This window comes from Schistocerca americana, chromosome 5, assembly GCF_021461395.2.
Source record: "Schistocerca americana isolate TAMUIC-IGC-003095 chromosome 5, iqSchAmer2.1, whole genome shotgun sequence".
NCBI classification, from domain to species: Eukaryota; Metazoa; Arthropoda; class Insecta; order Orthoptera; family Acrididae; genus Schistocerca; species Schistocerca americana.
The window spans coordinates 229,024,782-229,052,310 of record NC_060123.1 but is presented as its reverse complement, the minus strand read 5'-3'; the positions used below and the strand labels follow the sequence as shown (position 1 = coordinate 229,052,310).

The 27,529-nt window shown below is 38.3% G+C and overlaps 1 protein-coding gene across 1 annotated transcript in view; it reads right to left on the bottom strand.

The window, feature by feature from the left end:
• The window catches only part of LOC124615651 (ubiquitin carboxyl-terminal hydrolase 14), a 128,582-nt gene that overhangs the window by 22,425 nt on the left and 78,628 nt on the right, over positions 1–27,529 (bottom strand). Inside the window, exons 6-7 of the mRNA XM_047143664.1 lie at positions 16,837–16,993; positions 9,954–10,019 (exon numbers count right to left, since the gene is read on the bottom strand). Of these exons, the coding sequence (XP_046999620.1) occupies positions 9,954–10,019; positions 16,837–16,993 (223 nt within the window). The remainder of the gene's footprint in view (positions 1–9,953; positions 10,020–16,836; positions 16,994–27,529) is intronic.

The following is a 27,529-nucleotide window of genomic DNA, read 5'->3' as shown; positions in this document are numbered from 1 at the left end:
CATTGTGGACTTCAACAAGACGTATGCTCCTGCTGCTTGGCAATACCTTTTAGTTATCGTCCAACACCAGCTCAGCATGAAAGTCTCATCACACACACACACACACACACACACACACACACACACACACTAAAGGTCATGGGTGAGATGTCAGAACCATTTCTGACCAAAACTGGTGTTTGGCAGGGTGACACCCTTTCTCCTATCCTCTTCAATTTGGTTTTGGATAAAGTCATCAAAGCGTGGAAAAAATAACTTAAAAACCAAAACTGCTGGAAAACATATAAGACTCGAAAGAGCTAAAAATGACATCCAAATTTGTTGCCTATCTTTATCAGATGACATGGCAATACCAGCTGATGACAAGATGACAGCAATTAAACAGACAGACATTTTTATGGAATGCGCTGACAGAGTTGGCCTCTACATATCCTTCCTAAAAACCAAGTGTATCTGCTCCAAACATCCTACTCAAAAACTGATCACAAAATGTACAAATCTAGGGAATTCCACACTTCACGTACTTCAGCAAAATCCTTGACTCTACAGGGGGAGAGAAAATGACACAGAAAATTCAGGTACAATAACTTGAAGAGAGCTTATGATAAAATCTACAACACCTACAACAAAAAATGAAAGCCCATACACACAAAAATCAGCCACTATTATGCACTTATCAAGCCACAGAAAATATGACCTGGAAGATATACTAAAAGAAGAATGCAAAATTTAAGCAAAGATACTCAGCCCCAAAAGACCAGAAGGTGGACCCAAACTACAAATCTTGCAGCAGGCATAAGAAAAAGAAGTTTGAAATTTTATGGACACTGTGTTATGTAGTACAATGCAAAACCATACCCTAGGTCCAGCCGGTCACAAAGCATTTAGAAAAGCATCATATAAACCAATCAGACACTTTCAATAGAAACTTATACAGAGAAAAAAATTATCAATTGGGAGGTACTGCTAGCAAATCTAGTTGCTGCCAGACTAGGGACAAAGTAGACAGAAGATACCGTCGCCGTGCAAGACAGACAATATACAAAACAATTGAAGACGTGGAAATGACCGCATCTGCCGCCGACAAGAAAAAGAATACCATCAAATCTGTCGCTGCACACTCTCTATTGGATGGACCTGCAGTCTTTTGTGGTTGCAGACTGAACTTCAGCATCGACATCAATGATTCGTTTACTCATGGTAACGGATGGTTAACAGTCGCTGTTGTACGTGGTGGTACAGGCGTACCCAATGTATCCGGACTGGAAAGCTTCGTTGATCGTGACATCATAGCCTATCGAACATATCATATCACCGAAAATGAAATGAGAGCTGCTTCGAAACTCTGAAAATTTAAACACAATAGTGCTGCATGATGTGATAGGGTCCAATCACACTTAATATGTATGTTGCTTAATTCAAGAACAACGAATGTCTATTTTTCATGAATTTGAGAAACATATTTCAAAAGAGTGAACAATCTCTGTTGCAATTATATAACTATTGTATAAATTCCAATTACACATTTCAAGCAGTTAGCACACCATCAGATTAGAACAATAAGAAAATAATTACAGTCCAAATATGTGAACCTAGTGAGCAACAGGTTTAATAACACTGACAGGTGAGTTAATTTGAAAGGCTTTAAAATGTATGTGGTTCAGTGCTGGAAACATTAAGTATTGGGCTCGGTTGACATGCAAAATGATGGCAGAAAACATCCTTGTCATAAACTGCAATTTAACGTACGGGGCCATAAAAAAAAGCTAAAAGGATAAATAGCAAAAGCCTTGAGTATACTGCATTAGGGGAGGGGGCAAATAAAATATAGAAGTAATGAAAAGAAGGTGTCTTGCAATTAAAACTCATCATAGCAGAAGGGAGAGCCAGTACAGTGGTAGGTACATATTTTGTATTTACAGCCATCAATACTAAATAAGGTAGAACTGCAGTGCGCTTGCCGACAGTAAACACAAAAGTGATGCAGCGAGTATACAGACAGGAAAAACTGCGTAAGTAGAAAATCAGCCCGGTGGCAGCACTGGAGCAGCAGGAATTTAAATCATGAGCAGGGGAATGGGAGAGGGGAGAATGGAAAAGTAGAGGAGTGTAGTGGTTTGATTAAGCACACTCAACATTTACATCAAGCACTCTTATCACCAGCGACAGTAAATGCTTACAGAAAGACACACTGATGGAATTCTGTCCATCACATGTTTTGAGTGTCTTTCATTTTTGCACAGGCCAATGAAACATATCATTTTCAAAAGAATTAATAATGCTAAGACAAAGAAATTCACTGCTTCAGTGTACTCATTTCTTAGTCATAGTAATTTTGATCATTATTTAAGCACTCACTCCTTTTTTATTCTTGCATAATGTCTATAAAGTATGTTATGTAGCACCATGTAATACTGAGGAGGAGTACGTCTTTTAAGGAAGCATGTCTCTCAGGAATGGTACTGTTATATAGATAATGCTTGAGAAGACTTGCAGTTAGTTTTTACACAAGGTTCTCTAAACGGGTCACAAAATGAAAGATAAATATTTAAACTCATATATTTAATCAATCATATCATTATACACTTATTTTTTCTTCTTTGTACACATATTAATATGAAAGAGTAGGAAAAAGTGAAAGGGTGGAGGGGATAAAAAAGGAAATGGTGTGACATGAGGTTCATGTACGATGATGTAACAAAGGGCAGCTTGCCATGCTGTTGGAGTGAAATTTTGACCTGAGAAGAATCTACATCTACTTGGATACTCTGCAAATCACTCTTAAGTACCTGGTAGAGGGTTCATCGAACCACTTCCACAATAATTCTCTACATTCCAATCTCGAACCGCGCACGGAAAAAAATGAACACCTATATCTTTAAGCTCTATTTTCCCTTATTTCATGAAGATGATCATTTCTCCCTATGTAAGTTGGCGCCAACAAAATATTTTCACATTTGGAGGAGAAAGTCGGTGATAGAATTTTTGTGAGAAGATTCTGCCGCAGTTTTTGTTTTAATGATGTCCAGCCCAAATACTGTTTCATATCAGTGACTCTCTCCCCAATTTCGCGATAATACAAAACATGCTGCTCTTCTTTGAACTTTCTTGATGTATTCCCTTAATCCTATCTGATAAGGATTCCAGACCACACATCAGTTTTCCAAAAGAGGATGGACAAGCGTAGTGGCACTCTATTTAGTAGATCTGTTACATTTTCTAAGTGTTCTGCCAATAAAATGCAGTCTTTGGTATACCTTTCCCACAACATTTTCTGCGTTCTTTCCAAATTAAGTTGTTCGTAGTTGTAATTCCTAGGTGTTTAGTTGAATTTACGGCCTTTGGATTTGACTGATTTATCGTGTAACTGAAGTTTAACAGATTTCTTTTAGCATTCATGTGGATGACCTCACACTTTTCATTATTTAGGGTCAACTGTCAATTTTTGCACCATTCAGATATCTTTTCTAAATCGTTTTGCAATTTGTTTTTATCTTCTGATGACTGATAAATGACAGCGTCAACTACAAACAATCTAAGATAGCCATCTTAGCTCAGATTGTCTCCTAAATAATTTATATAGATGAGGAACAGCTGAGGGCCTATAACACTATCTTGTGGAACACCAGAAATCACCACTGTTTTACTCTACGACTTTCCATCAGTTACTAGAGACTGTGACCTCTCTGCCGCCAGGAAATGACAAATCCAGATTCAAAACTGAGACAATACTCCATAAGCATACAATTTCACTACAAGTCAAGTGTGAGCTACAGTGTCAAAAGCCTCCTGGAAATATGGAATCAATTTGAAATCTCTTGTCAATAGCACTCAATACTTTGTGTGAGTAAAGAGCTGGTTGTGTTTTAAAAGAACGATATTTTCTAAATATTTGTTGACTGTGTGTCAATAGACCATTCTCTTCAAGGTAATTTGTCATGTTCAAACACAACATAAGTTTCAAAATCCTTCTTCAAATTGACATTAATGATATGGCCCTGTAATTTAGTGGATTACTCCTACTACCTTTCTTGAATATTGGTGTGACCTGTGCAACTTCCCGGTATTTAGGTACATATCTTTCGTCAAGCAAATGGTTGTATATGATCATGAAGTATGGAGTTATTGCTCCAATATACTCTGAAAGGAACACAACTGGTGTACAGCCTGTACTGAAAAATTGGCTTTTCTTAAGTGATTTAAGTTGCTTCACTGCTCTGAGGATATCTATTTCTAAGATACTCATGTTTGCATCTGTTCTCAATTCAAATTCTCGAGCATTTACTTCGTCTTCTTTGGTGAAGGAATTTCAAAAGTGTGTCTTTAGTAGTTCTGGTTTGGCAGCACTTCCGTCGATAGTATTTCCATTGCTATCGCGCCGAGAAGACATTGATTGTGCCTTGCTGCCAGCATACTTTACATATGATTTTTTAGGATTTTCTGCCAGGTTTCGAGACAATGTTTCATTGCAGAAACCATTAAAAGCATATCAGATTGAAGTCCGCACCAAGTTTCAAGCTTCTGTACAAGATGGCCAATCTTGCAGATTTTGCATTCGTTTAAATTTGGCATTCTTTTTTGTTGTTTCTGCAACAGTGGTCTGGTCCATTTTGTGTACCATGGGGGGATCAGCTCTGTCATTTGTTAAGTTATTTAGTATAAATCTCTCAATTTCTGTTGATAATATTTCTTTGAAATCAAGCCAAGAATGGAAACGAAGGTGTCGTAAATTCTGAAAGAAGAGGGGGAGGGGTAATTGTTTTTAATTAGGAAAAGGTTACGAGGGGGTGTGAGGTGAGGGGTGGGGGTCAGAAATATTTTATTCTGGAAAGAAGATGGATAACATAGTATTGTAAGAAGTTTGATTTCTTGTAATCAAATGCTCATTAAGACTTTTCTGCAGACTGTCCCACAAACTTGGAAATATATAATTCTTCCAAAAGTGAAAGTTTCTTCCCCTACTCGGTTGGTGGGGGGGGGGGGGCATAGTAGAGGATCTGCAACTTGTCCAAACGAAGCTGATTGCGCTTGCTTCTCCTCAAACAGGCTGAGCTGTTTTTGATGCACCTTTTCTAGTTAAAAATCAAACAATGGAAAATCTAGGATGGAATGTGACAATAATGTGTAAAGAAAAGTTGCTACTCTCTATGTAGTGGAGATGCTGAGTCGCAGATAGGCACAACAAAGATATTATCATGAACATAGCTTTTGGCCAGTAAGGCCTTCGTCGAAATTAGATAAAAAACACACACATACACACACTCACAAATGCAACTCACACACACGACTGCAGCCTCAGGCAACTGAGGTGAACACTGCAAGCAGCAGTACCAGTGCATGATGGGAGTGGCAACTGGGTGGGGATAAGGAGGAGGCTGGGGTGGGGATGGGGAGGGATAGTAGGGTAGTGGTGGTGGACAGTGACGTGCTGTTGGGGGGCGCACAGGGACGAGGTGGAAAGAGGGTACGGTAGCTATGTGCAGTCGAGAGGTAGACGGAGGGCAGGGAAGAGGTAGGGAGAGGGGAGGCGGGGGGGGGGGGGGGGGGGCGGGGGGAGATAGTGGAAAAGGAGAGAATTAAAAAGACTGGATGCGATGGAGGAATGAAGGCTGTGTAGTACTGAAATGGGAACAGAGGAGGAGCTGGATGGGAGAGGACAATAGCTAACGAAGGTTGAGACCAGGAGGGTTACGGGAACATAGGGTTTATTGCATGGAAGTTCCCACCTGCGCAATTCAGAAAAGTTGGTGTTGGTGGAAGGATCCACATGGCACAGGCTGTGAAGCAGTCATTGAAATGAAGGATGTCATGTCTGGCGGCATGCTCATCAACAGGGTAGTCCACTTGTTTCTAGGCCACAGTTTGTCAGTGACCATTCATGCGGACAGTCAGCTTGTTGGTTGCCATGCCCACATAGAATGCAGTACAGTGTTTGCAGCTTAGCTTGCAGATCACATGACTTGTTTCACAGGCAGCCCTGCATTTGATGGGATAGGTGATGCTTGTGACTGGAGTGGAGTGGGTGGTGATGGTGGGAGGATGTATGGGACAGGTCTTGCATGTAGGTCTATTACAGGGGTATGAGTCATGAGGTAAGGGGTTGGGAGCAGGGATTGTGCAGGGATGGACGAGTATATTGCGTAGATTAGGTGGACGGTGGAATACCACTGTGGGAGGGGTGGGAAGGATAGTGGGCAGGACATTACTCATTTCAGGGCAGGGCAGGGCTGGGCAGGGCAGGGCAGGGCAGGGAAATGAGCAATGTCCTGCCCACTGTCTTTCCCACACCTCCTACAGTGATATTCTGCCATCCACTGAACCTACACAATATACTCGTCCATCCCTACACTACCCCTGCTCTCAACACCTTACCCCATGGCTCATACCCCTGTAATAGACCTAGATTCAAGACCTGTCCTATACATCCTCCCACAACCACCCACTCCATCTAACCTCCCAACTGCACATAGCTGCCCTACCCCTTCCCACCTGTGCACTCTCACAACAGCATGTCACTGTCCACCACCCCTACCCTACTAACCTTCCCCTTAACTGTCCCAACCTCCTCCTTACTCACACCCAGTTGCCACTCCCGTCATGCACTAGTGCTGCTGCTTACAGTGGGGCCTCAGCTGCCTGAGGCTGCAGTCGTGTGTGTGTGTGTGTGTGTGTGTGTGTGTGTGTGTGTGTGTGTGTGTGTTTGTCGTCTAATTTTGTCTAATGCCTTACTGGCCGAAAGCTATATTTGTGACAGTCTTTTTGTTGTGCCTATCTGCGACTCAGAATCTCTGCTATATGGTGAGTAGCAACTTTCCTTTTCACAATATTGTTACTTTCTAGTACTTGAAATTTAGTATTGAGGACTTGTCAAGTTTGATCAATGTACAAAAAGGGGCATTGTAAGCACACATTTTTGTAGACCCCAGAGCAAGAATATGGATCTCTCGATGATTGTTCATTGTGATAATTATGATGTTGGAGCTTATCGTGAATTGTGAAAGCTACCTTTATGTGATTACAAATAACAAGGTTGGTGAGCCTGTGAGAGAGGTTTCCTAGAAAAGGTAAGGAGACATAGATGGGCTTAGAAGTACTGGCTCTGGGGTTGAGGGAGGATCTGTTTCACATATTTTTTATTGTATATTTGGCCTACCATACCATCAATTGGTTCTAGCAGTAAGTCTTAAGTTTGAAATCTCTTTTTCCCACAGTTTCTGAATCTGAGGGGAGGCCACAAACTGTCGACCACAGAAGAAAAAAAAGCTTCTTTTGTAACTGAAAGAGTGGCAAGATGTCAAGTGGATGCCGATGTCATTAGTTGTGGACTTTCTATCAATACAAAACTTGATATATTATTGAATAAAGATAATGTTAGGTCAAAATAGTTGATACAGCATTCATTCACTGATGTGATGGTGAGTGGAAACCACTTTTGGATGAAGATAGCCAAATTTATATGAGAGGAGGTGCATGTCATCCATGGATGCATTCATTATAGCAAAAATATTGTCCACATGTTTGCATTAAAATGGGAGTTTCTTACAAAGAGTGGAAGCATGGGTAAAATAGCGGTTTTCAAGGGTGTTGAAAAATGTGTGTGCTTAATGACCTGTGAGCTAGTTGCCCATTGCATGGTCGCCTCTGTTTAGACAGGATGTTACTAAAAGAAAAATAAATACATGATGTAATGAGGTGGAGGAGACAGATACGCCCATCAGCTTCATCTGGATTTAATTTGCTACATCTGGACAGACTGTCAAAATGATATATATTGTTTCTTGATCGGAAACATTAGTGTATATATTTTTTATGTCAAGGTAAGCCAAACAAGAGAAGGATACGAAAAAATTTTCCTGTAGCGACTCAACTAATACTTTCCAGTCTGGGAACTCCCCTTAGATCCAGAAACTTCTGAAGAAGAGCTTGCAAACTTGAGATACACTGCTCTTACCAATGGGTACCATACTAGTCTGACAGAATATGTAATTAAAAAAATCTGTAAAAGCAATATCTCCCTCAACCTCAGTGCTATTACTTCTGAGTCCATCTTGTCTCCCTCACAAAACTTGTTAAAGGCCATCATGTGAAGGTACCTTTCACAATTAACGATAAGATTTAACACAATTTTCATCACAATGAATGACCACTGAAAGACCTATATTCTTGCTCCGGCATCTACAAAATCATGTGCTTACGGTGACCCTCTTCATATATTGGTCAAACCGGATGAGCCCTGAAGATTTCAAGAACACCCTTTAACTAGGAAGTGTACCATGAAAAGTAACAACCTTCTCCTATCATCTTGGGAGAAACAAGCACAATCAGCCTCCTTTGGACAAATTAATAAATCCTCAGATATGCCCCCAAAGGACAAAAAGCTTTCTCTCTTGGAAGAACTAAAAAATTGCCAAATTAATGAGACGGCCTGCAGAACACAGTCATAATGAGCAGTTAATTATGGAAAGACAATTTTTTACACCTCACTGGCTCTCAAGTAGCACAGTTCCACCTCATTTAGTCTGGTGGTTGTACATGTACCTACCACTGTCCTAGCTCTTCCTTCTGCTAAGGTGAGTTTCAATTATAAGACACATTCTTCTTCATTGCTATTTATTCCTTTAGCTTTTTTTATAGTTCACCTACATTAACTTGCAGTTTATGACAAGGGTATCATTTTACATGACAACTGAGCCCAATACTTAAACTTTCAGTGTTCAAACAAGTAAGTTTTTAAGTCAGTGATTTTAAACCCATTGTTTGCTGGGTTGCATATCTGAGCTGTAATTAGGTCCTTATTGTTCCAGTCTGATGATGCACCAACCACTTGAAAAGCATAACTGGGATTAATACAACAATTACATAATTGCAACAAAGATTGTTCATGCATCTGAATAATTTATCTACTGACACTGCATCTGCTGGGAAATCAGATAAGAAAGTTTCAATGTTTTATTTTTAAGAGTAACCACAGTTTTACTTTAATGGGAACTACCAACCTGGCTTCTAGGACACCAATGTTGTATCATAGACATGGAAGTACTTAATGCAACAATAACAAATTTGTACAATGGTAAAAGATCTAACATGTTTTTCACTTCTGGAGCAGTCTATGACTAAATTGGTAAATGTAACACTAGAATGAGCTTGGTTATACGATAGACTTGCCATTGCTTTCTTTTTTTTTTACTTCAGCTTCTCACTGATGAACTTCTGCCTGACATAATAAAAACAGTGAATACTGTTTTTATTGAGAGGAAGGTATATTGCAGAGGTGTGCAGAAATTCTTTAAGCAAGCAATGTACAAAAATTTTCAGTTTTTTACAAGGAATTTACTTGAACACCTAACTGTACTAAAATGATCAAAATGATGTAAGAGTGTTTCACAAGAATGTAAGACATTTCAACTGACCTGAATTAAAGAAAATAGCCACTATTTATATTGCTACAGTAATTATAATTAGCAGCATCTTAAAAATTATTTAAAAGTATGAATCAAACAATCAAAATTAATTTAGTGGGATTGAATATAAATGTAACTGCAATATTCAATGAGTGCTACCTCGATGGAGCACACTCATTTTTTATTAGGTTGTTTTTGAAAACAAGCAACTAACTTCTACAATTGCAGGCTTTGGCAGAAAAATAAAGGTTTCATTGTAAATACTTTAGGAGTAATGGACGCAACTCACCAAATAGGAGTGTGCATGTATTTGTACTGTAGCAGGACAAAGGACTTCTTCTGAAAGCTACCATGTTTTCTTTCTCTTCTGTGTGTGCCTATTTGAGGAGTGGCCTCCTTTACACCTAAAGTATTTACATTTTGCCAGAACTTCCCTTATTATATGAATGTTTCATTGTGGTATACTTGAAATGCTACTGTGGTGCAATAGTAAGCAAGCCCATACTTCTATCAAATTACTGTCATGTACACAAATGTATGATTTTTACTTACTGTCTTAGTGTAGACTGCATCTCGTTGCAAAGAGGGAGAAAGTTTTGTAATCTGTTCTTGCATTTTCTGCAGAAATTGATAAATCAAAAGCATTAATACACAGTTTCAAATTTTTTAAAATATACAAAACAAATGTTACTGCATATTCAACTTACAACATTTTTCTTACTGTAAACTATTCTGCACAGATGATCAATCAGACAATAAAGATATGAAGCACACTCTTTGCACCACCTCTTGTATTACAAATGTTCTAGTGGAAACAGTTCCATACTACAACATGCTCGCTACCAATTTTACAAATTAAATCAATTGTTATGTTACATTAAAATACTTTGAGGTTTTTACATGGTATATGACGAGTCATGCCGGTACTAGTAATGCCAAGTACTTGTAACCATTATAATAAACTGAAATCACTAAAAAATCTGTGACCATTGAGCCACCAAAAGGCTGTAAGTTTTAAACGAATCCAGAACTTTAATGACCTACTTCGTAAGTATCAAATAATTGTGTAATAATTCCGTCACAAAGATGAGACAGAACTTTATGACACTTCTCTAGTGAACAGGTTGCAAGGACCAGCAGCTGGGAAAAATTACAGTGAAAATGAGTGACTTTTAGGATGTTCACATGTTACAATAATTAATATCTTCTTCTTTTAATAATGGATGAATGGCAGTAAATCCACTAATAGATGACAAGGCAATAGACACCCACAAGTTATATCAATACATTTACCTACTCTGTATCTCAGAATGCAAGACAATCCACTATGCAAATGACAGTGACGTGTGATGTGAATATCAGGAACTGTTTCTGAAAATACTGTTGATCACATCTTGTTCCAAATGTTGCTTTACAGTATCAGACCATAAGTTTGATTTGCTGAACCAATTTAATCATTTGTCACTTTTAATAGATAACTTGCTAGTGCTGTTAAATAAATGAAGAAAAGCATTTTTACAGCCCTCAACTTATACATTCATTTTTTTTCTTTTCTTGTCTTTCCTTTCTTTCTTTATCGAGTTGAGCCTCTATGGACTGCGTGGTAACAACCAATTTCATTTTAGTGTCTGGATCTTGTTCTTGTTTCTGCTTTGAATTCTTACCAGTATCTTCTGAGCCCATCAAGAAGTGTCTGTTTATGCTCTTCGAACAAAGGTCCTGTACGTCTTTTGAACATTGGTCCCATTTTAAAACCTTAGTAGTTGTTCACCAATCTTCTAAATTTGTTCCTGTCAGGAATTTCTCTCTCTGAGATACCAATCAGCCTAATATCTTTTTCACATTCTTTGAATCATCTCAGCCTTGTTTTCTTGGATTGGATGAAACTCCATATTCTTTTTGTTAGTTGATCACTGTCCATCCTCATGAGATGACCGTAAAATAATAATCGTCTCTTTTTAATGGGTGCTGTGATAGGTTCTGTCTTGTTGTCCAAGTCCTCATTTGCTCTCATTCGCCACTGTCCATCAACCCATCTATTACTTAGGATTTCCCTTAATATCCTACATTCTCACTTTTCCAGCCACTCAGTTTGACCTGTCTATGTATGGTCAAAGTTTCAGATGCATATAACCCCTCAGGTTTTACAGCTGTATTATAATGTTGGAACTTGGCCCCTTTAGTCAAAGACTTTTTGTTACAGGTATTCTTTGTCATTTGGTATGCCTGATCTAACTGCCTCATCCTGACATTAACTGCTTCTTCTTCTAACCCATTCTCCTAGATGACTTCACTGAGATACCTGAAATTCTTAACTCGTCTGATTTTTGCCAGATTGGTGACCATCCATCCAGATCCATCACAGATGTTTGTCATATGTTTTGTCTTTTGAATAGAGATCTGGAGTCCAAATTTTTCAGCACTTTCTGACAGCCTATTGATCTTGTTGACTGCGGACTCTATATGTTGTTAGCAAAAATAGCCACGTCATCCACAAAAGCCAAGCAGTCAATGTACACCCCTTTGTTCTTAGGACCAAGTCTGAGCTGCTCTTCATTTGTATCTTCTTGTGCTAACAACTTTCTCCACTCTCAAATGACCTTTTCCAACACGCAGTTGAAAAAGAGTGGGGATAGTGCGTCTCATTGTTTTACTCACGTTTTGATTGTAAAGGGTTTTGAAACCTCACCCATAAATTTTATTTTTGACACTGTGTTAGTGAGAGTGTTTGATCAGCTTTCTTGATGTATCATCCATCCCAAACTCTGTCTCTCGGTTGATGGAGTCCTACACCTTCTGAAAATCAACAAACACGATCACATAATTATTTCCTCCAGTTTGTTTTTTTTGTACCTGATGATGTTCTTCAGGTTAAAGATCTGTTCTGGGCATGAACAGCCCTTTCGGAAACAAGCTTGATTTTCCCCAATCAGTTGGTCAAGATGACCTACTCTGTTCTGTAATGCTTTGGAGAGAATCTTATATGGAACAGATACCAATGAAATGCCCCTATAGTTACTGACATTCTTTTTATCACCTTTTCTGTGTAGATGATGGATTAAAGCTGACTGCCATTCAGTTGGTATCATCCCAGTGTCCATATCTCCTCAAAAAGTTGGACTAGTACATCTATAGTTTCATTATTTGCCAGCTTCAGTAGTTCCACCACTATTGAATCCTCTCTAGCTGCCTTATTATTCTTAATGTTGTTGTTGATCTCTCTGATCTCCTCTTTACCAGTGGCAATGAGTTGGGTAATTTGTGGATTGGGGGACATACAGGGAATCTTTCTTTCAGTTCAACACAATTAAGTAGATTTTCTAAATAATGAGACATGATCGTGCAGTTTTCTTTGTTGGTCAGGCTGAGATTTCCATTTTCGTCTCTAAAACAAAGACTAGGGGCTTGGTATGCTTTCAAATTCGACTTGAATGTCTGATAGAAGACTCTGGCATTGTTTCTGCGGAAATCCTGATCAATCTGTTCTAACTGCTGTTTCTCATACAATCGCTTAGCCCTTCATAAAGTTCTAGCGGCATATTTTCGAACTTCATGAAATAAATCAAAATCTTCAACTCTCCTGGTTGAGTTCCCCTTTTTCCAGGCATTTGTTCTTTGGGCCACCACCTCACCACAAACCTCATTCCACCATCTATGTTTTCTCTTTTTAGATTCCATGATTGCAGTATTAGTGGCTTGTTGGATATTGGAGATGATATCCATCCATTTATGAGATTCAAATGTCAGTTGCTGGTTGTATTGATCTAATAAGCCTAGATTGATTTTGAGCTTTGCATCGTCATATTTATGAATTTCATTTCCGGTTTTCACGGCCTTATTGAGAGGGATGAAATTAATTTTGATCTTGGAGAGGTAATGATCCAAGTCAAACTGGGCACCTCTTCGTACTTTAACATTCATTATTACCTTAATTTCTCTCCTAGAGATTGCTACATGATCATTCTGTTTCTCTCCAGACTTCATTTAATGTTATACTTATCCATTTCAATTTTTATATCCAGTATCAGTGGAAAACTAAACAGCAACAAAAAACTTAAGTAGTTTACAGATGGAAAAAAACCCCTCAGGATTCTACTTACGAACGTAAAAATCACACACATTACTTACAAAGTAGTAGCAATATTATGAAAAGAAAAGTTGCTACCCACCATATAATGGAGATGCTGAATCGTAGAAAGGCACAACAAAAAGACTGTCACAAATAAAGCTTTCAGCCATTAAGGCTTTCATCAACAATAGACAAAACACACACACACACACACACACACACACACACACACACACACACACACACACACACACACACACACACACAAAACCGCAGTCTCAGGCACCTGAAACCACAGAGTGTCTGCCATCTATTGTTGACGAAGGCCTTGATGGCTGAAAACTTGATTTGTGGCAGGCTTTTTGTTGTGTCTATCTGCGACTAAGCATTTCCACTATATGGTGAGTAACAACTTTCCTTTTCATAATATTGTTACATTCCAAACTGGATTTTCCATTGTTTCATTACAAAGTAGTATATCAGATGGTTAAAAAATGTATACTACTCATAAATGACTCAACAATGTAATGTCATAAATCAGACAGGTAGGTTATAGTCTAGTGCATAACAGGTTGTGTAAATATTTCTGACAGTTACCAAGTATGTAGGTTGGAACTTAAATAGTGGCAATGGAATCTACTATTGTCGCTGATAGCACACGTTGTTGACATACCTACCTTACCTGCGAGCAAATGGACTTGCCCGTCCCACGTCACTGGTGTGTGCACAATCGAGAGAAACACAGTCACTTGTGAGCAAGTGGTCTAACATAAGGGTGTCACTATGTTTTCGAAGCAGGAACAACGGAGAACTCATAAATGACTCAACAATGTAATGTCATAAATCAGACAGGTAGGCTATAGTCTAGTGCATAACAGGTTGTGTAAATATTTCTGACAGTTACCAAGTATGTAGGTTGGAACTTAAATAGTGGCAATGGAATCTACTATTGTCGCTGATAGCACACGTTGTTGACATACCTACCTTACCTGCGAGCAAATGGACTTGCCCGTCCCACGTCACTGGTGTGTGCACAATCGAGAGAAACACAGTCACTTGTGAGCAAGTGGTCTAACATAAGGGTGTCACTATGTTTTCGAAGCAGGAACAACGGAGATGGATCAAGATTGAATGTGCCACAGGGCATACAGAACGACAGTGTCATCGAGGTCTTCAAGAGGCATGCAGGAAAACGGCGTTGCCGTACAGAACAGTGGCACATTGGGTAAAAGCCTTCAACGAAGGTCAGCACACTGTGGCAGACATGCATCGGGCAGGTCATCCTAGTGTCTCTGAAGAAGTAGTGCATGCTGTTGCCTCGTTAGTGGACAGTGATTGACGCCATACAATGCGTGAGCTTGCCCACGCAACCGGGTTAGCACAAATGACTGTGCTTCGAATCCTGAAGGGACACCTGGGCATGCAAAAAATTGCATCAAGATGGGTTCCGCATGACTTGAGGGAAATACAGAAATGGATGGGTTACAACACTGCTCAGATGCACTTTGAGTGCTACGAGTGCAAAGGAGAGGCTTTCTTACGCCATATCGTAACACTGGATGAGACATGGGCCACATTGTACAAGCCAAAACTGAAACGCCAATCCAACGAATGGTGTCATTAGGGGTTGCTGCGAAAGTCGAAAGTGCATCAGAGCCTCAGTATGGTGAAAGTTAGGGTGATTCTCGTGTACGACTATGATGGTGTTATCCTAACGCATTATGTTCCTCCACGGCAGGCCGTCAATGTACAGTATTACTGTTCATTTTTGGAGCATCACCTGTGACCAAATTTGCGAAAGAAGTTCATGCTCTTGGATTAAGCTGTGTAAAGAACACACTACAGGTTTGTGCATTGTTAATGCTTCTGGGAACCACAAAGTGAAACTACTAGTGATTGCAGGGGTAGGGTGTGTGTGTGTGTGTGTGTGTGTGTGTGTGGGGGGGGGGGGGGGGGGGGGGGGCGGGGGGGGGGGGGGGAGAGCATTCAAGGATATTGCAGCAAAGAGCCTCCTGGTATATTATTACAATAAAAAATAGCATGGATGGATAGTGAAATTTTTCAAAAACTGGTTCCACACTCATTTTCAGCCACAAGTTTGATAATTTCTAGAAGAAAAAGGATTGCTAAAGAAGGCCGTTTTATTGCTTGATAACACGTCTTCACATCCCAATAAAAGGATTCTCGTATTTTATTATGGTCTCATCATAACTAAGTTTTCAGCTCCTAACATGACCACCATTATACAGCCAATGTAGCAAGGCTTAACTTCATCAATATAACGGCACTACTGGGCTGTTCTACTGAGAAAGCTAGTTGATGAGGATGATTTGGTGGCGTTCTGGAAGCAGCTGACGAATCTAGATAGCATACATTGTAGCAAACCAAACACCAAACCCCATACCCTAGTTCGATCATGGAGGAAAATTCTTCCAGATATAAAAGATAGTGATTTGTAAGGTTTCAGTGATGAGCAAAAAACAACTGCACAAATGGTGAATCTGGCAATGTATTTACTTGCTTCTGAAGATGTCGATGATGAAAATTTGAATGAGTGGCTGAAGACTGACAAGTGTGAATCCAACTTCCAGTACAAGAGTGATGCCGAAATTGTGACCGCTGCTTCAGAATAAAACAAAGAGGACAGTGAATGTGAAAGTGGGGATGAAGACAGTGACCTTGTCAGACATTATCCCGCACTGCAGTGTGCTGATACCCTTCTAGATTATATGAGCCAGAGGGCCTTTCAGTACAACTGCGCTATTGCTGCAAGAAAAATTCAAACTGCCATGCGAAAAAATGTCAGTTCCTCTCAGAAGCAGACCACCATCACAGACTAATTTAAGAAATAACCATGCCTACAATGTCTATGAACAGAAATTTGATAAACTTTTGAACAAAGAACACATTTTCAAATCTCTCTACTATTCACGTTTTTCAATTTGTCACACATCATCTGACCCACATTATCCCAGATAATCGGGAGTGGCTACACACAGCAGAAGAAAAATGTAATGTTTAAATAAGTTTAGCAATAACAACAAAAAATTACAAAGTGGTAACTGGGAGGTTGCTACAATTATGATTACTCAAACAGTGGAAAATCCAGGATGGAATGTAACAATATAGTCATATGATATATTTTGGATATCCTGTCTTATTTCCTGATACAGACACAAACAAGGACAGTCACAGTTTCGCCTTGGGTACTTCACTAAATTAACTACATTTTATGTCAATAACACACACATTCACAAAGATGACAATAGCCTGGGACTGAAATAACAATATGCACCACACTTAAGCACTTTTGGGTCAACCTGGCTATATTCCGACACGAAGAGAAGACATTTACTATATACTCACAGATCTTAAGCCTGAATGCATGTATCGGACATCTTGCGATATGAAGCAACTCAGCTGCAGAAAGTTTTCTATGCTGTGACTTGGAGGTTCATCTTCAGACTCTGTACACTTCAATTCAACATCAAAGGTACCACCAAAGTACTGGTCTACCAGTGACCTGTAAATTGAACGATCAAATTAACAACTTAGCTTATTAACTTGACATCATTTGCAAACACACACACACACACACACACACACACACACACACACACACACGAGGCTGTGCATGCATTACGAAAGATTGAGTGGACTGAGAAGGTAGTAGCTTCACATAGATTCAGTGAGGGAAGGAAGGAACAGGATAATGGGACGTGTATTAAAAGATTTGGGAATAATTTCCATGGTACAGGAGGAAGCAGTAGCGAGCAAAAATTGTAGGAATGGCAGATATCTGAACACATCCAACAAATAAATCAGGACATTTGGTTTAAGTGCTATCCTGAGAAGAAGAAATTAAGGCAGGAGGGTAAAACCATGTTGGCTGCATCATGCCAGACTGAATGGTAACATAAAAATACAACTTGTGGAGACCAATTCTAAGAACAAAATATTTTTGTATTTCTGGTCAAGCCAGATTGCTGCGATACTGGTAGTTCCCATTAGGTAACAACTTTTATTTTCCCCAGAGGATCAGGCAGGTTGCACTTCAGATATATTGTGAAATGTCAATGAAATGGTTGAATTGGAATACCAAGAACATTTTATTAGAGTCATATAAAAATAAAATTCACTCACACAAAAGCAGAAGCATTGAGCTGTTCACAGGCATTTTGTGTGTGCCTGTTGACAACAACAGGGTTGCCACAAGTTTCCCCAAGTGAAACTTCCTGATATTTCCCTGATTTCCGGACAAGTTTTAGCATTTTTCCCAGACAAATTTTGAGAGCTCAAGGGTAAACAAAGATGTAAGTTGACAAAAAAAATTAAGGACTTCTGTATTTCTAAACATGTGAGCAGATATTTTAGGTACTAACATGTACATCTTTTATAATGTGCTGTTATTAGACAGAGAAAGCAAGCCAAATGGTATATGTGCTTCATTAAGCCCATTGATGTTATTTTATTTCAGTAAAATGAAACATCTGTTGACAAAAACAGACAGTTCATTGGAGTTGCAAGACATTTAAAATACCTTCACTGATTTCAGAAGTAGCCTCAGAAAAAAGTAGGCATCTTGAAAGAACTGTATAAGGCAGAAAACAGTTGTGTAAACCAACACTATTGGTGACCGTCAATAAAATATCGGTTGTACTATGTTCGTTATTGTCCGTTATTACACACTGTGTTACATCTATTATTTTACAGGTGTAGTGTGATTTCTCTTTCGAGAAATATCTGAGTACATAGTGTACAAACTGCCAATGACTGACACAACTGTCTTATTCTTACTGTCCATATTTTCTAACATATAAACTACTTTTGAAGTGCCAAAATGTACTAGAACAAATAAAATGACACACTGTACAATGTTCTTGCGATAACACAGTCGCAATTCCTGAAATCCATCACCCGTGGCCTCTGGCCTGCTGAGGAGCACTGCAGTCTTAGGTCCACGGATAAATCATGAAAATACGTTGCATTAGGTCACACACAAACAGACCTGGCCTGCGGGCAGATTGGTGAGACCAGATCTGACGGGCAGTGCCTGCACACTAGTGGAACTGAATGGCTTCAGATCAGCAGGCCTGATCCATTACAGATACCCGCAGAAGCGGCTTGCAGTTTTGGCCCGTAGTGGAAGTCCATTCGCATGGCCAGCTATTCACAAGTGACAGAGAGCATGTTGATGAAATGAGACCACGGTGATCAATCCATGCAACAGATACTTTGTTCAAATTCTCTGAGAATCAATAATAACTCACCATAAAGAAGATTGCTGAACCACAGATAGACCCGTAGAAAAGACAATCACATTCTCACAACTAAATTTTCAGCCATAGGTTTTGTCAGAAAACAAGAGCACATACACATTCACACAATCACTCAAACACAACTCATGCACAGGATTGCCGTCTCCGGCCACTGCTTCTTCAGTCTCTGAGAATCAAATCCACATAAACCACTCCCCATGCCACCCTGCCTCTCGTCGGCAGCTGCTAGGCTAGTAGTAAGAAATGGTGGCAACACTGACTGCAAGCTGAGGGGAGTGGTAGGACGGGGAAAAGGAGTAATAAGGAGTACAGCTGCATCCAGCCAGTGACAATGCCTGACACCTCAGTAAACAAACCATTTGATCTGCTGAGACAAAAAGAGAGTTTCTCCAGTGTCCCCCCCCCCCCCCCCCCAGATTTCCCTGATGTGTCTGAAATCCCCTGGTTTCCAGAACCTGTGGCAACCCTAAACTGAACACTTCTGTTTTTCTGTGAGTGGCCTCCTTTAATGCAAACTTATTTATATCCTGTCAGAAATTTCCTACAACAAAAATAAAAACCATATTTTTATATAAATGTAACATATAAAAGGTACAGTTCAGGTCCATTAACAAGACATACTCAACAAAAGAATAGCAACTTGAGTGGGAACATTTCATAGTGTCATCAGAAAGAAATATTGCCCACCATTGAAAAACACCGTTTCTCTGTTTCTTCTGCCCTGTAGATAGTACAGACACAATCTTACAACTGCTGTGTGTGCTGCATAGAAAGAAGACGATTCAGCAGTTCTATGCACCCAAAACAAAAATCACAGATAACCAGCTGGGACTATTAATACAATATTTGAACAGTTTTTTGATAGAGATCAAGTTTATTTGATTAGAGACAAGAAACAACTGAACATTCAGTGGCATGAACACTGGAGAGTAATATAAATAATGTAAAAAAGTAGTGTGTAAAAATTCAAACAAGCCCTACAATATATTTCATCATCCTCATGAAAAATTGTTCAGTGTTGGATCACGAAGCTTTGCCCTTTCTGCATTTTTTAAATTCTTCGGATAACAAAGCAGTTGTTCGCAAGGGAACACGGACCCTAGCATGTACTTATTTTGCTGAATTTATGAATAGCCAGGAAAATTGTTTTACCCGTACATCTCAGAATCATTAATGTAAGTCCATGGTTCTATATTTCAAATTTAATAGAGAAGAAAATGTTACAAAATTACCTCTAACGTAACTTTCTAAGGTAAAGAATACGGTGTACATGACAACTGAGTGCTAAATAATTTGCTACACATGTCTTGAAACATTGCCTCGAAATGCTGGCAAAGTTATTACCTTACAAAGAGTGTGAAGATAAGACTATAAATCCAAATTTCTATATACATTTAATTTTTGTACTTATATTTGTGTATAACGTAACACATCACAGCTTGGGTTGGGTATCCTTAGTAACAGTCAAGAAACTGAATGGTTTTTATTTTGCTGTATTTATTGTTGTTTTATTATTATTTGATGCTGTTTTTTCTCCTAATAATGTGTATATGCTCAAATTGAAAATATTTAATATGGTTTAACTCTGGATAATGTTCTGCAAAAGCGAGAGTGCAGCAAGTTTTGATGAACAATGAGTAGATAGCAGTTATTGTTTGTTGGTTGTTGAGCAATATGCGAACATAAATAGTGAGGTATAGCTGTAGATACATGGCCTGTTTAGCACCGTATTGTGGAATGAAGAAAAATTGGGGACAATATGTATTTAAATGTTATGCATATTGGATTAATTTTCCATGCAATGGGTTAAAGACTGTGATGACATGGGAACAGTACAGATACACATTTCTTACCAGGACAATTTACAAAGCACAATGCAAACTGCCAAATTAAAACTGTATACAAAAACTACACATTTGAATGGTGGTTGCAAGTGCATTTACATACAGTGACACTGGCAAACATAACATCGTTCATTATGAATTAGAATTGTTTTGCATATTTGGCCACCAATGCTTCCATCAACAAGACCATAATATACACAACACTGATAAGCCAAAACATTATGACCACTACCCGCCGCGGTGGATGCCACCTGATGGTGTTGCAGGCACGTGACATAAAAGTATACAGGTGGAACAGACACGGACATGCTATCACCCTAGTGAAGATGAGGGCATCAAGCAGGAAAATCCCTTGAGATAAGCAACTTTGATAACGGACAGATTATTATTACACAGAGCCTGTGAATGAGTATCTTGAAAACAGGGAAGCTGGTCGAATGTTCACATAATACAGTCATGAGCATCTACGGAAAGAAATAAGGCAGTGAAACCATCACTAGATGCTAAATGGTTGGATGTCCACAAATCTTCACAAAATGTGGGGCTTGGAGGCTTCTCTGCTCTGTGAAGTATGATTGGTGTCCCTGCCAAAAGACCACAATGCCGGTGCATGTGCAAGAGTTTTGGAGCACACCATCCATCGAACACTGATGAACATGGAGCTCCGTAGCTGACTACCCATGTGTGTTTACATGTCAACCCACTTATATTGTCAATTACGATTGCAGTGTGCACGAGACCATCACAGTAATTGAAGACATGATCACAGCTGCAAACGACCTGTACCCCCATGCTTGATGTCTTCCCCAAATGCAATGTCCTCTTTCAGCAGAATAACTGTTCATTTCTCGAAGCCATAAACTTACTACAGTGCTTTGAGGAGCATTATAGTGAACTCACACTGATGTCTCAGCAACCAAATTCACCTGGTGTAAATCCTATGGAACCAAGTTGCATTGGTGTAAGGCGCCATTACTGCGTACACGAATCAGCAACACATTATGTATGTGAATTACATGACTTGTACGTAGACATCTAATGCCACATACCTCCACAAAACTACCAGCAAACTGCCAGAACCCTGCTTTGCAGAATCAGTGATTATTTCATTCCAAAGACGGACAAAAAAGATATTAAGTAGATGGTCATAATGTTTTGGTTCATCAGTGTACATCTTTTACTGCACCTTCACACTAACTACCTATTTCAAGAGGAAATCTGCAGCAGCATTATTTAACAATGATTACAATCACTGAAATATGTCTGTGTGCTGCCAATACACGACCATTACTAAGCTAAGTTTCTTTCTCTGAATATTGTAATGGTTAAGCAACTCTCCTCTAACAATTCTACATATATTTTTAAATGATTTATTCAATGAAACTTAACTTCGCTTTGATGAGTTCATACATGGATTTCCTCATAGTTGTTATTCACCGAACATAACTTTCCGACACATTCCTTTAAATAATACTTCCAACAATTTCAAGCACTGAACTAAAACTGAATCCGCTGTGTAATGCTTTTCACAGTAAAATGTAACTGCAAATGTTTTTGTTGAAATCTATTAGCATTTGCATTACACATTCCAGATTTCTTACAATAATTAGAAATATTCTACTTTATTTTTTTTTAATTTTATGTTATGTGTCATTATATGTAAATTGGCATTAACCATCTTTATACATGTCTCTCTTTCTTTGGCATGTTTAGTGAAATTTTGCAGTGGATTATGCAATATCTTATTCAAGGTGCTACTGAAGTATGCATATCGTAAAGTGGGCGACATTAAACCAGTTAGCTTTAACCAATCACAGCACATTAGCTAGACTTATTGCTAATGTTTAAACAGGGGGAAAACTTTAAACTGGTTAATTTTGTCCTGAATAAAGTTTGTTTACCTGTAAGAACACGTCATATTGCCCTATTCCAGAGTCATCAGGGGAATGTGCCAGCTATATTGATGAACATTAAACTGGTTAATTTTGTCCTGAATAAAGTTTGTTTACCTGTAAGAACACGTCATATTGCCCTATTCCAGAGTCATCAGGGGAATGTGCCAGCTATATTGATGAACATTCTGCTACAAGTGAGGCACTATTTGGTAAATTCTAAACACTGTCATATTCTGAAAAGTTTTTGCATTTCTTCCAGCATTAACTACAACTGACTTTTTACTTGTTTCATTAGTAAGCAATCAGGTTTCTTCCACATTCTTTAACATTATTTCCTGTATTTTACTTTTATTTAAAAGATCAATTAAAATTTTAATGGATTTTTGCATGAACACGGTCACTACTGACAAGAAAATTAATAGGGGTTGGGATCCTGGTTTACTGTAAGTGAACTGTAGGCCAGGAATTAGTAGGAACTAGTTTCGTCATCTGATAAGGTACAGTAGATATAGTTAACATTCCTGTTCAAAGTAGTGTGTGTTGAAAGCGTGGACAGTGATCATGGAAAACACTTTCACAGGCATGTCTGATAGGTTGCTGTTAATCAAATCAAATTTATTGATGACGAGGAGGATAAATCAGCAGCAGTACAGTTGAAAACGATGAGGGAATGCGCAAACAAAACGTAGAAGATGATTAAGTCAATTGTATGCACATTATGGCAGGAGGGAATGGTGCAAAGCAATGTGGGATTCAAGCAGCTATACAGAAGAAGAAGAAGAAGAAGAAGAAGAAGAAGAAGAAAAGTTCATACATTAAATATTTCACTGATGATATAGACATATGCCTTGTTACGCAGCAAGTTCTGTGATATGAATAATACAAAGAAATACCAACTTTGCAAAAACACTGCAGCTGCTTTTAGCGCAGAGATCTGGACTTCTCTGACAGAAATTTTTCTTTCTATAAGATTTGGTTTTAAAAAGCACCAGAATAAATGAGTCACTATGTGTGAATGAGACAAATTAGTTTCAGAAAATGTGTACAACATTGGATTAATTAATAAATGAAGCATGAGAAAGTGACTACTGCTTTATTCTGATGAAACAATGATTCACAGAAATGACACTGTAAATAGAAGTTGTCACAATGATAGTGTGCAAGAAGTATTTTCAAAGACTAGTGTCAGTCAATGTTCAACTGTTGTGCTGCACCAAGCATTGGCGCATAGATGTTTAGTGTGTGACAGTGTTTCACTTGCAAAAATGCTGGGGTGTTTACTGACAACACCCCTTCTCTGTGTTTCTTGTGGATGAGCACAACTGTATGGCCATCCTGGCCAGGTCTTCACTTCGCTTTACTGGGTAAAACCTGATGTCTTGTTTGTAAAGGAAGGAAGCCGTCTCTGGAGGTACTCACAGTAATGAAAGATGATCAAAAAATGTTTGTTCCTGTACAAGCCAATTGTTCGGATGGACAAAGCTGGTACATTAAGGCATTAATTTCAACACAGACCTCAATGATAAGTAGCTTCTCTTCTTATAGTGATATCTGAGTCATGTAAATCTATGTAACATCAACAAAAAAGCTAAATGCACTACCCATTTATTATCATCCAATGATGGATATCTCTTTCCCTTCATTTCCACAAACATTTTCCTCCTTCCATAATTGCAAAGAATATGCCTGGAACATTGTGTGTGCTTTACCATATATACAGCACAATGGCAATGTATGTCACAATAGATGCTTCCAAGACTTGCTGAGTGTATTAACTGTTTGCCATCAACACTGCAATGCAATAAAAACTCTTTTAACACACCAGAATATTGATGAAATGGCAAAATTACCATACAAGCAGTGTTTCACAAGCATCTGCACATTAACTTGGTACAAATTTCACCATGAATTTCTGCAGCTTCATCATGTGAACCACCATTGTTTAAACAAGTGAAGATTTAGTAGCAATAAACTTGGTTTAACTCTCATGCTGTGCTTCTGTTGTTACAAACTTCCCAGAACCAGTGCTTACTTTCAGCTCATCCAAATGAGTTTTCTTTCAAACCACCACATATCAATGAACTAAATGAGATGTATGGTATGAGATTTCAGAGGCACTATACATTACTGCAAGGAGGAGCTAAGAGGGCTGTCTATCACATATGAGACATACAAGTTGAACTAAACCGACCACAAATACGGCTGGAGTTTGACAATTTGCAAAACTGGTATTACTTACAAATGAAGCCTCTGTCTGCATGTTTAAGAAAAGCAAACAACATCTAAATTTTTTAATACTAGTAAATTTATATTTCAAAATAAATTTGCACATACTTGCAACATAGAACACATCAAAATAGGATTTTTAAATGTATTCACCATTCTGTCTGTTAAAAATAATGCAACAAACACTTCTGACATCAATGACAAGCTCCAAAAATGTAACCATAAAAACGTATTTATAATATAAACAAAAACTACTGATCCCAAAATCATTCCATTGATGCAAATAGTGTTGTGGGATGAAAAAATACAGCAAACTTAAAAAATAGGTTTCAACATTTTCTTTGGAAACTAATAAAAGAAGACAGTGGAAAGTAAGTGTATATTACAAAAGTAACTAAAGAAAGACATTTACTCTACATCCTAAGCCGAGAAAAAGATCTGAGGTGTGGTGTAAAAGATCTGAGGTGTGGTGTATGACAAGGGAACTGAATGAAAATCAGTCATCAAAAATAAATTAAAAAAATATATGCACAAATACTTAAAGGCAAGGTTGACATCCATGACTGGAAACAATATGAAAATGAAAAGAACAAGAGGAAGAATGTCAGTAAAAAAGAAGTAGCAGGACAGAGAGGAAAGTAATGAGGAAGCATACTGACACAAGATAGAGTATAAGGTAGTAATGGAATATGCTGTCAGAAAGAAATCAATTATGAAAGGCAGCGTAATACCGGAGGACTGAAGGTATCTATTTTTAAAAGTTCTGCAGGATACATCTATATATGTAGTAGGCTGTATGGACTACTTTACACACGTTGGTTTAATGAGGACTTATAGTTGTTCCTAAAGTGGAATGTTTCACATAGAAGAGATAGAATCTCAATAGGCCCAGATGTGAGTGGTATAAGCATTTGTGTCAAAGAGTTCCACGCATCATAGAAAATCCTAATGACTCAAATCTCATATGGTTTAACACTGCTAAGGTGGAAAAGCCTTTGACAATCCCTCACTTAAACTGGATGTTCCCACATAATTTCTTGGGCTGTACTAGCAAACAACTTGTCTTAAACCACACAGATTTAAAAGTGTATGATGGAGTTTTCTGCTGAAATATATTTTAATGAGTTAGATTTTACTGGTAGTTTACTGGAAGAAACATTACTTAGCGGAGAAGTAAGTCACATTTAGGTCAGTGAAAGTGTACAGTAATCTTTAAAAAACTTAATGTCCTTCCTGTTGTACGAAAGAATACTGTTTACTGACATTTTGTTTTTCCTCAGTGGTCAACTTGCTTGTCAGTGGACATATCAAGATAGGTACACTGAATGGCCATTTCATTTACTGCACCTGGCACCTCTTTATCTTTACTTTGGCAGAAATATTACACAACCTCAACCAGGTACACTGGCATATCTCTGATTAAGAATGTATGCCACATCAGAGTAAGTTACAGCGGACATTCTCCAGTGGATATACAAGAAATCAGCTTCAGTTGAGATGTCTACCACATTAACAAAGGATATTCCTGGATGGAGTGATACATAAAATATGGTAAAGGCAACTATTCACCTATAGTGGGGCCAATGTGTTGAGAACAGAAACACATTAACAGAAAACAGTATTCACATTAGATTTAGAGCTCTTGCTCTTTTGCAAGTAGTTACATTCGCACGCCAACCACACAGACGCCTAAGCATACATTCACGAAGAGAGGTCCCCAATGATGGGATGGACTTTTTGAAATCAAAGATACGGTGATGTAGGTTAAGATGCCAAGTATCACATCATGCTGCCATTCGCCCTGGCGGCCCTCGTTTCCAAGTAACTGACGAAAAAAGTTTAGGAATTTTGCATAGCGCTCTACAGCATTTAAAAAGTTGTATTACATAGACTGATTATATGGTATAATGAATGCAGTAAGGGCTTCACATGCAGGAGATGGAGGGTTTGAATATCATCAGGTGCATTAATTTTTGTTTATTTTTAAATCTTTATCAAAATCACTCTGATCACTATTTTTATTCTATTAATTGGTTCAAATGTAATTTTTTACTTCTCTTCCTTTGTAACGTCAGTTTAATCACCATATGAACTTTTTCATTTATTTAATTTTTCTTTGTATTATTCTTTTTCCACTCAGAATTTCTGTTAGTGTGAATTTAATTATATTTATCTACTACAACATTCAATCTATTGATTAAAAAACAAAAGACAAAATAAACTATTTCTACCTCCTGTGCAATAGTATGAAAAATGTATTTTTCATTACAAAATGTGCAATTTTTTCGCATGGTAATCGGCACATAAACATAAATGATGTGACAAAGGAATGGAAATAAAAAAAGTACATTTAAATCAGTCAATTGAATAAAAATTATGATCAAAGTCATTTCTATAAAGATTTAAAAATAAAAAAAAATTAATGCATGTTATCAGATTCAAACTCAATCTCCTGCATGTGAAGCCCTCACCCTACCCGTTACACCATGCAACCAGTCAATGTAATGTAACTTTTTTAACGCTACTGAGATTCAAACAAAGTTCTAACAAAACACTGAATTTTTTCATTAATTATTCACAAATGACAGCCCACCATGGTGAATGGCTGCAGTGTGTGATACTTGGGATCTTAAAATTACATGACCATACAGATGGTTTCAGAAAGTTGATTCCACTGCTAAGGACCTCTCCTTACATCTGTTTCTGTGTGTGTGTGTGTGTGTGTGTGTGTGTGTGAATTTATGTACCTTTCTACATCTACATCTACATCCATACTCCGCAAGCCACCTGACGGTGTGTGGCGGAGGGTACCTTG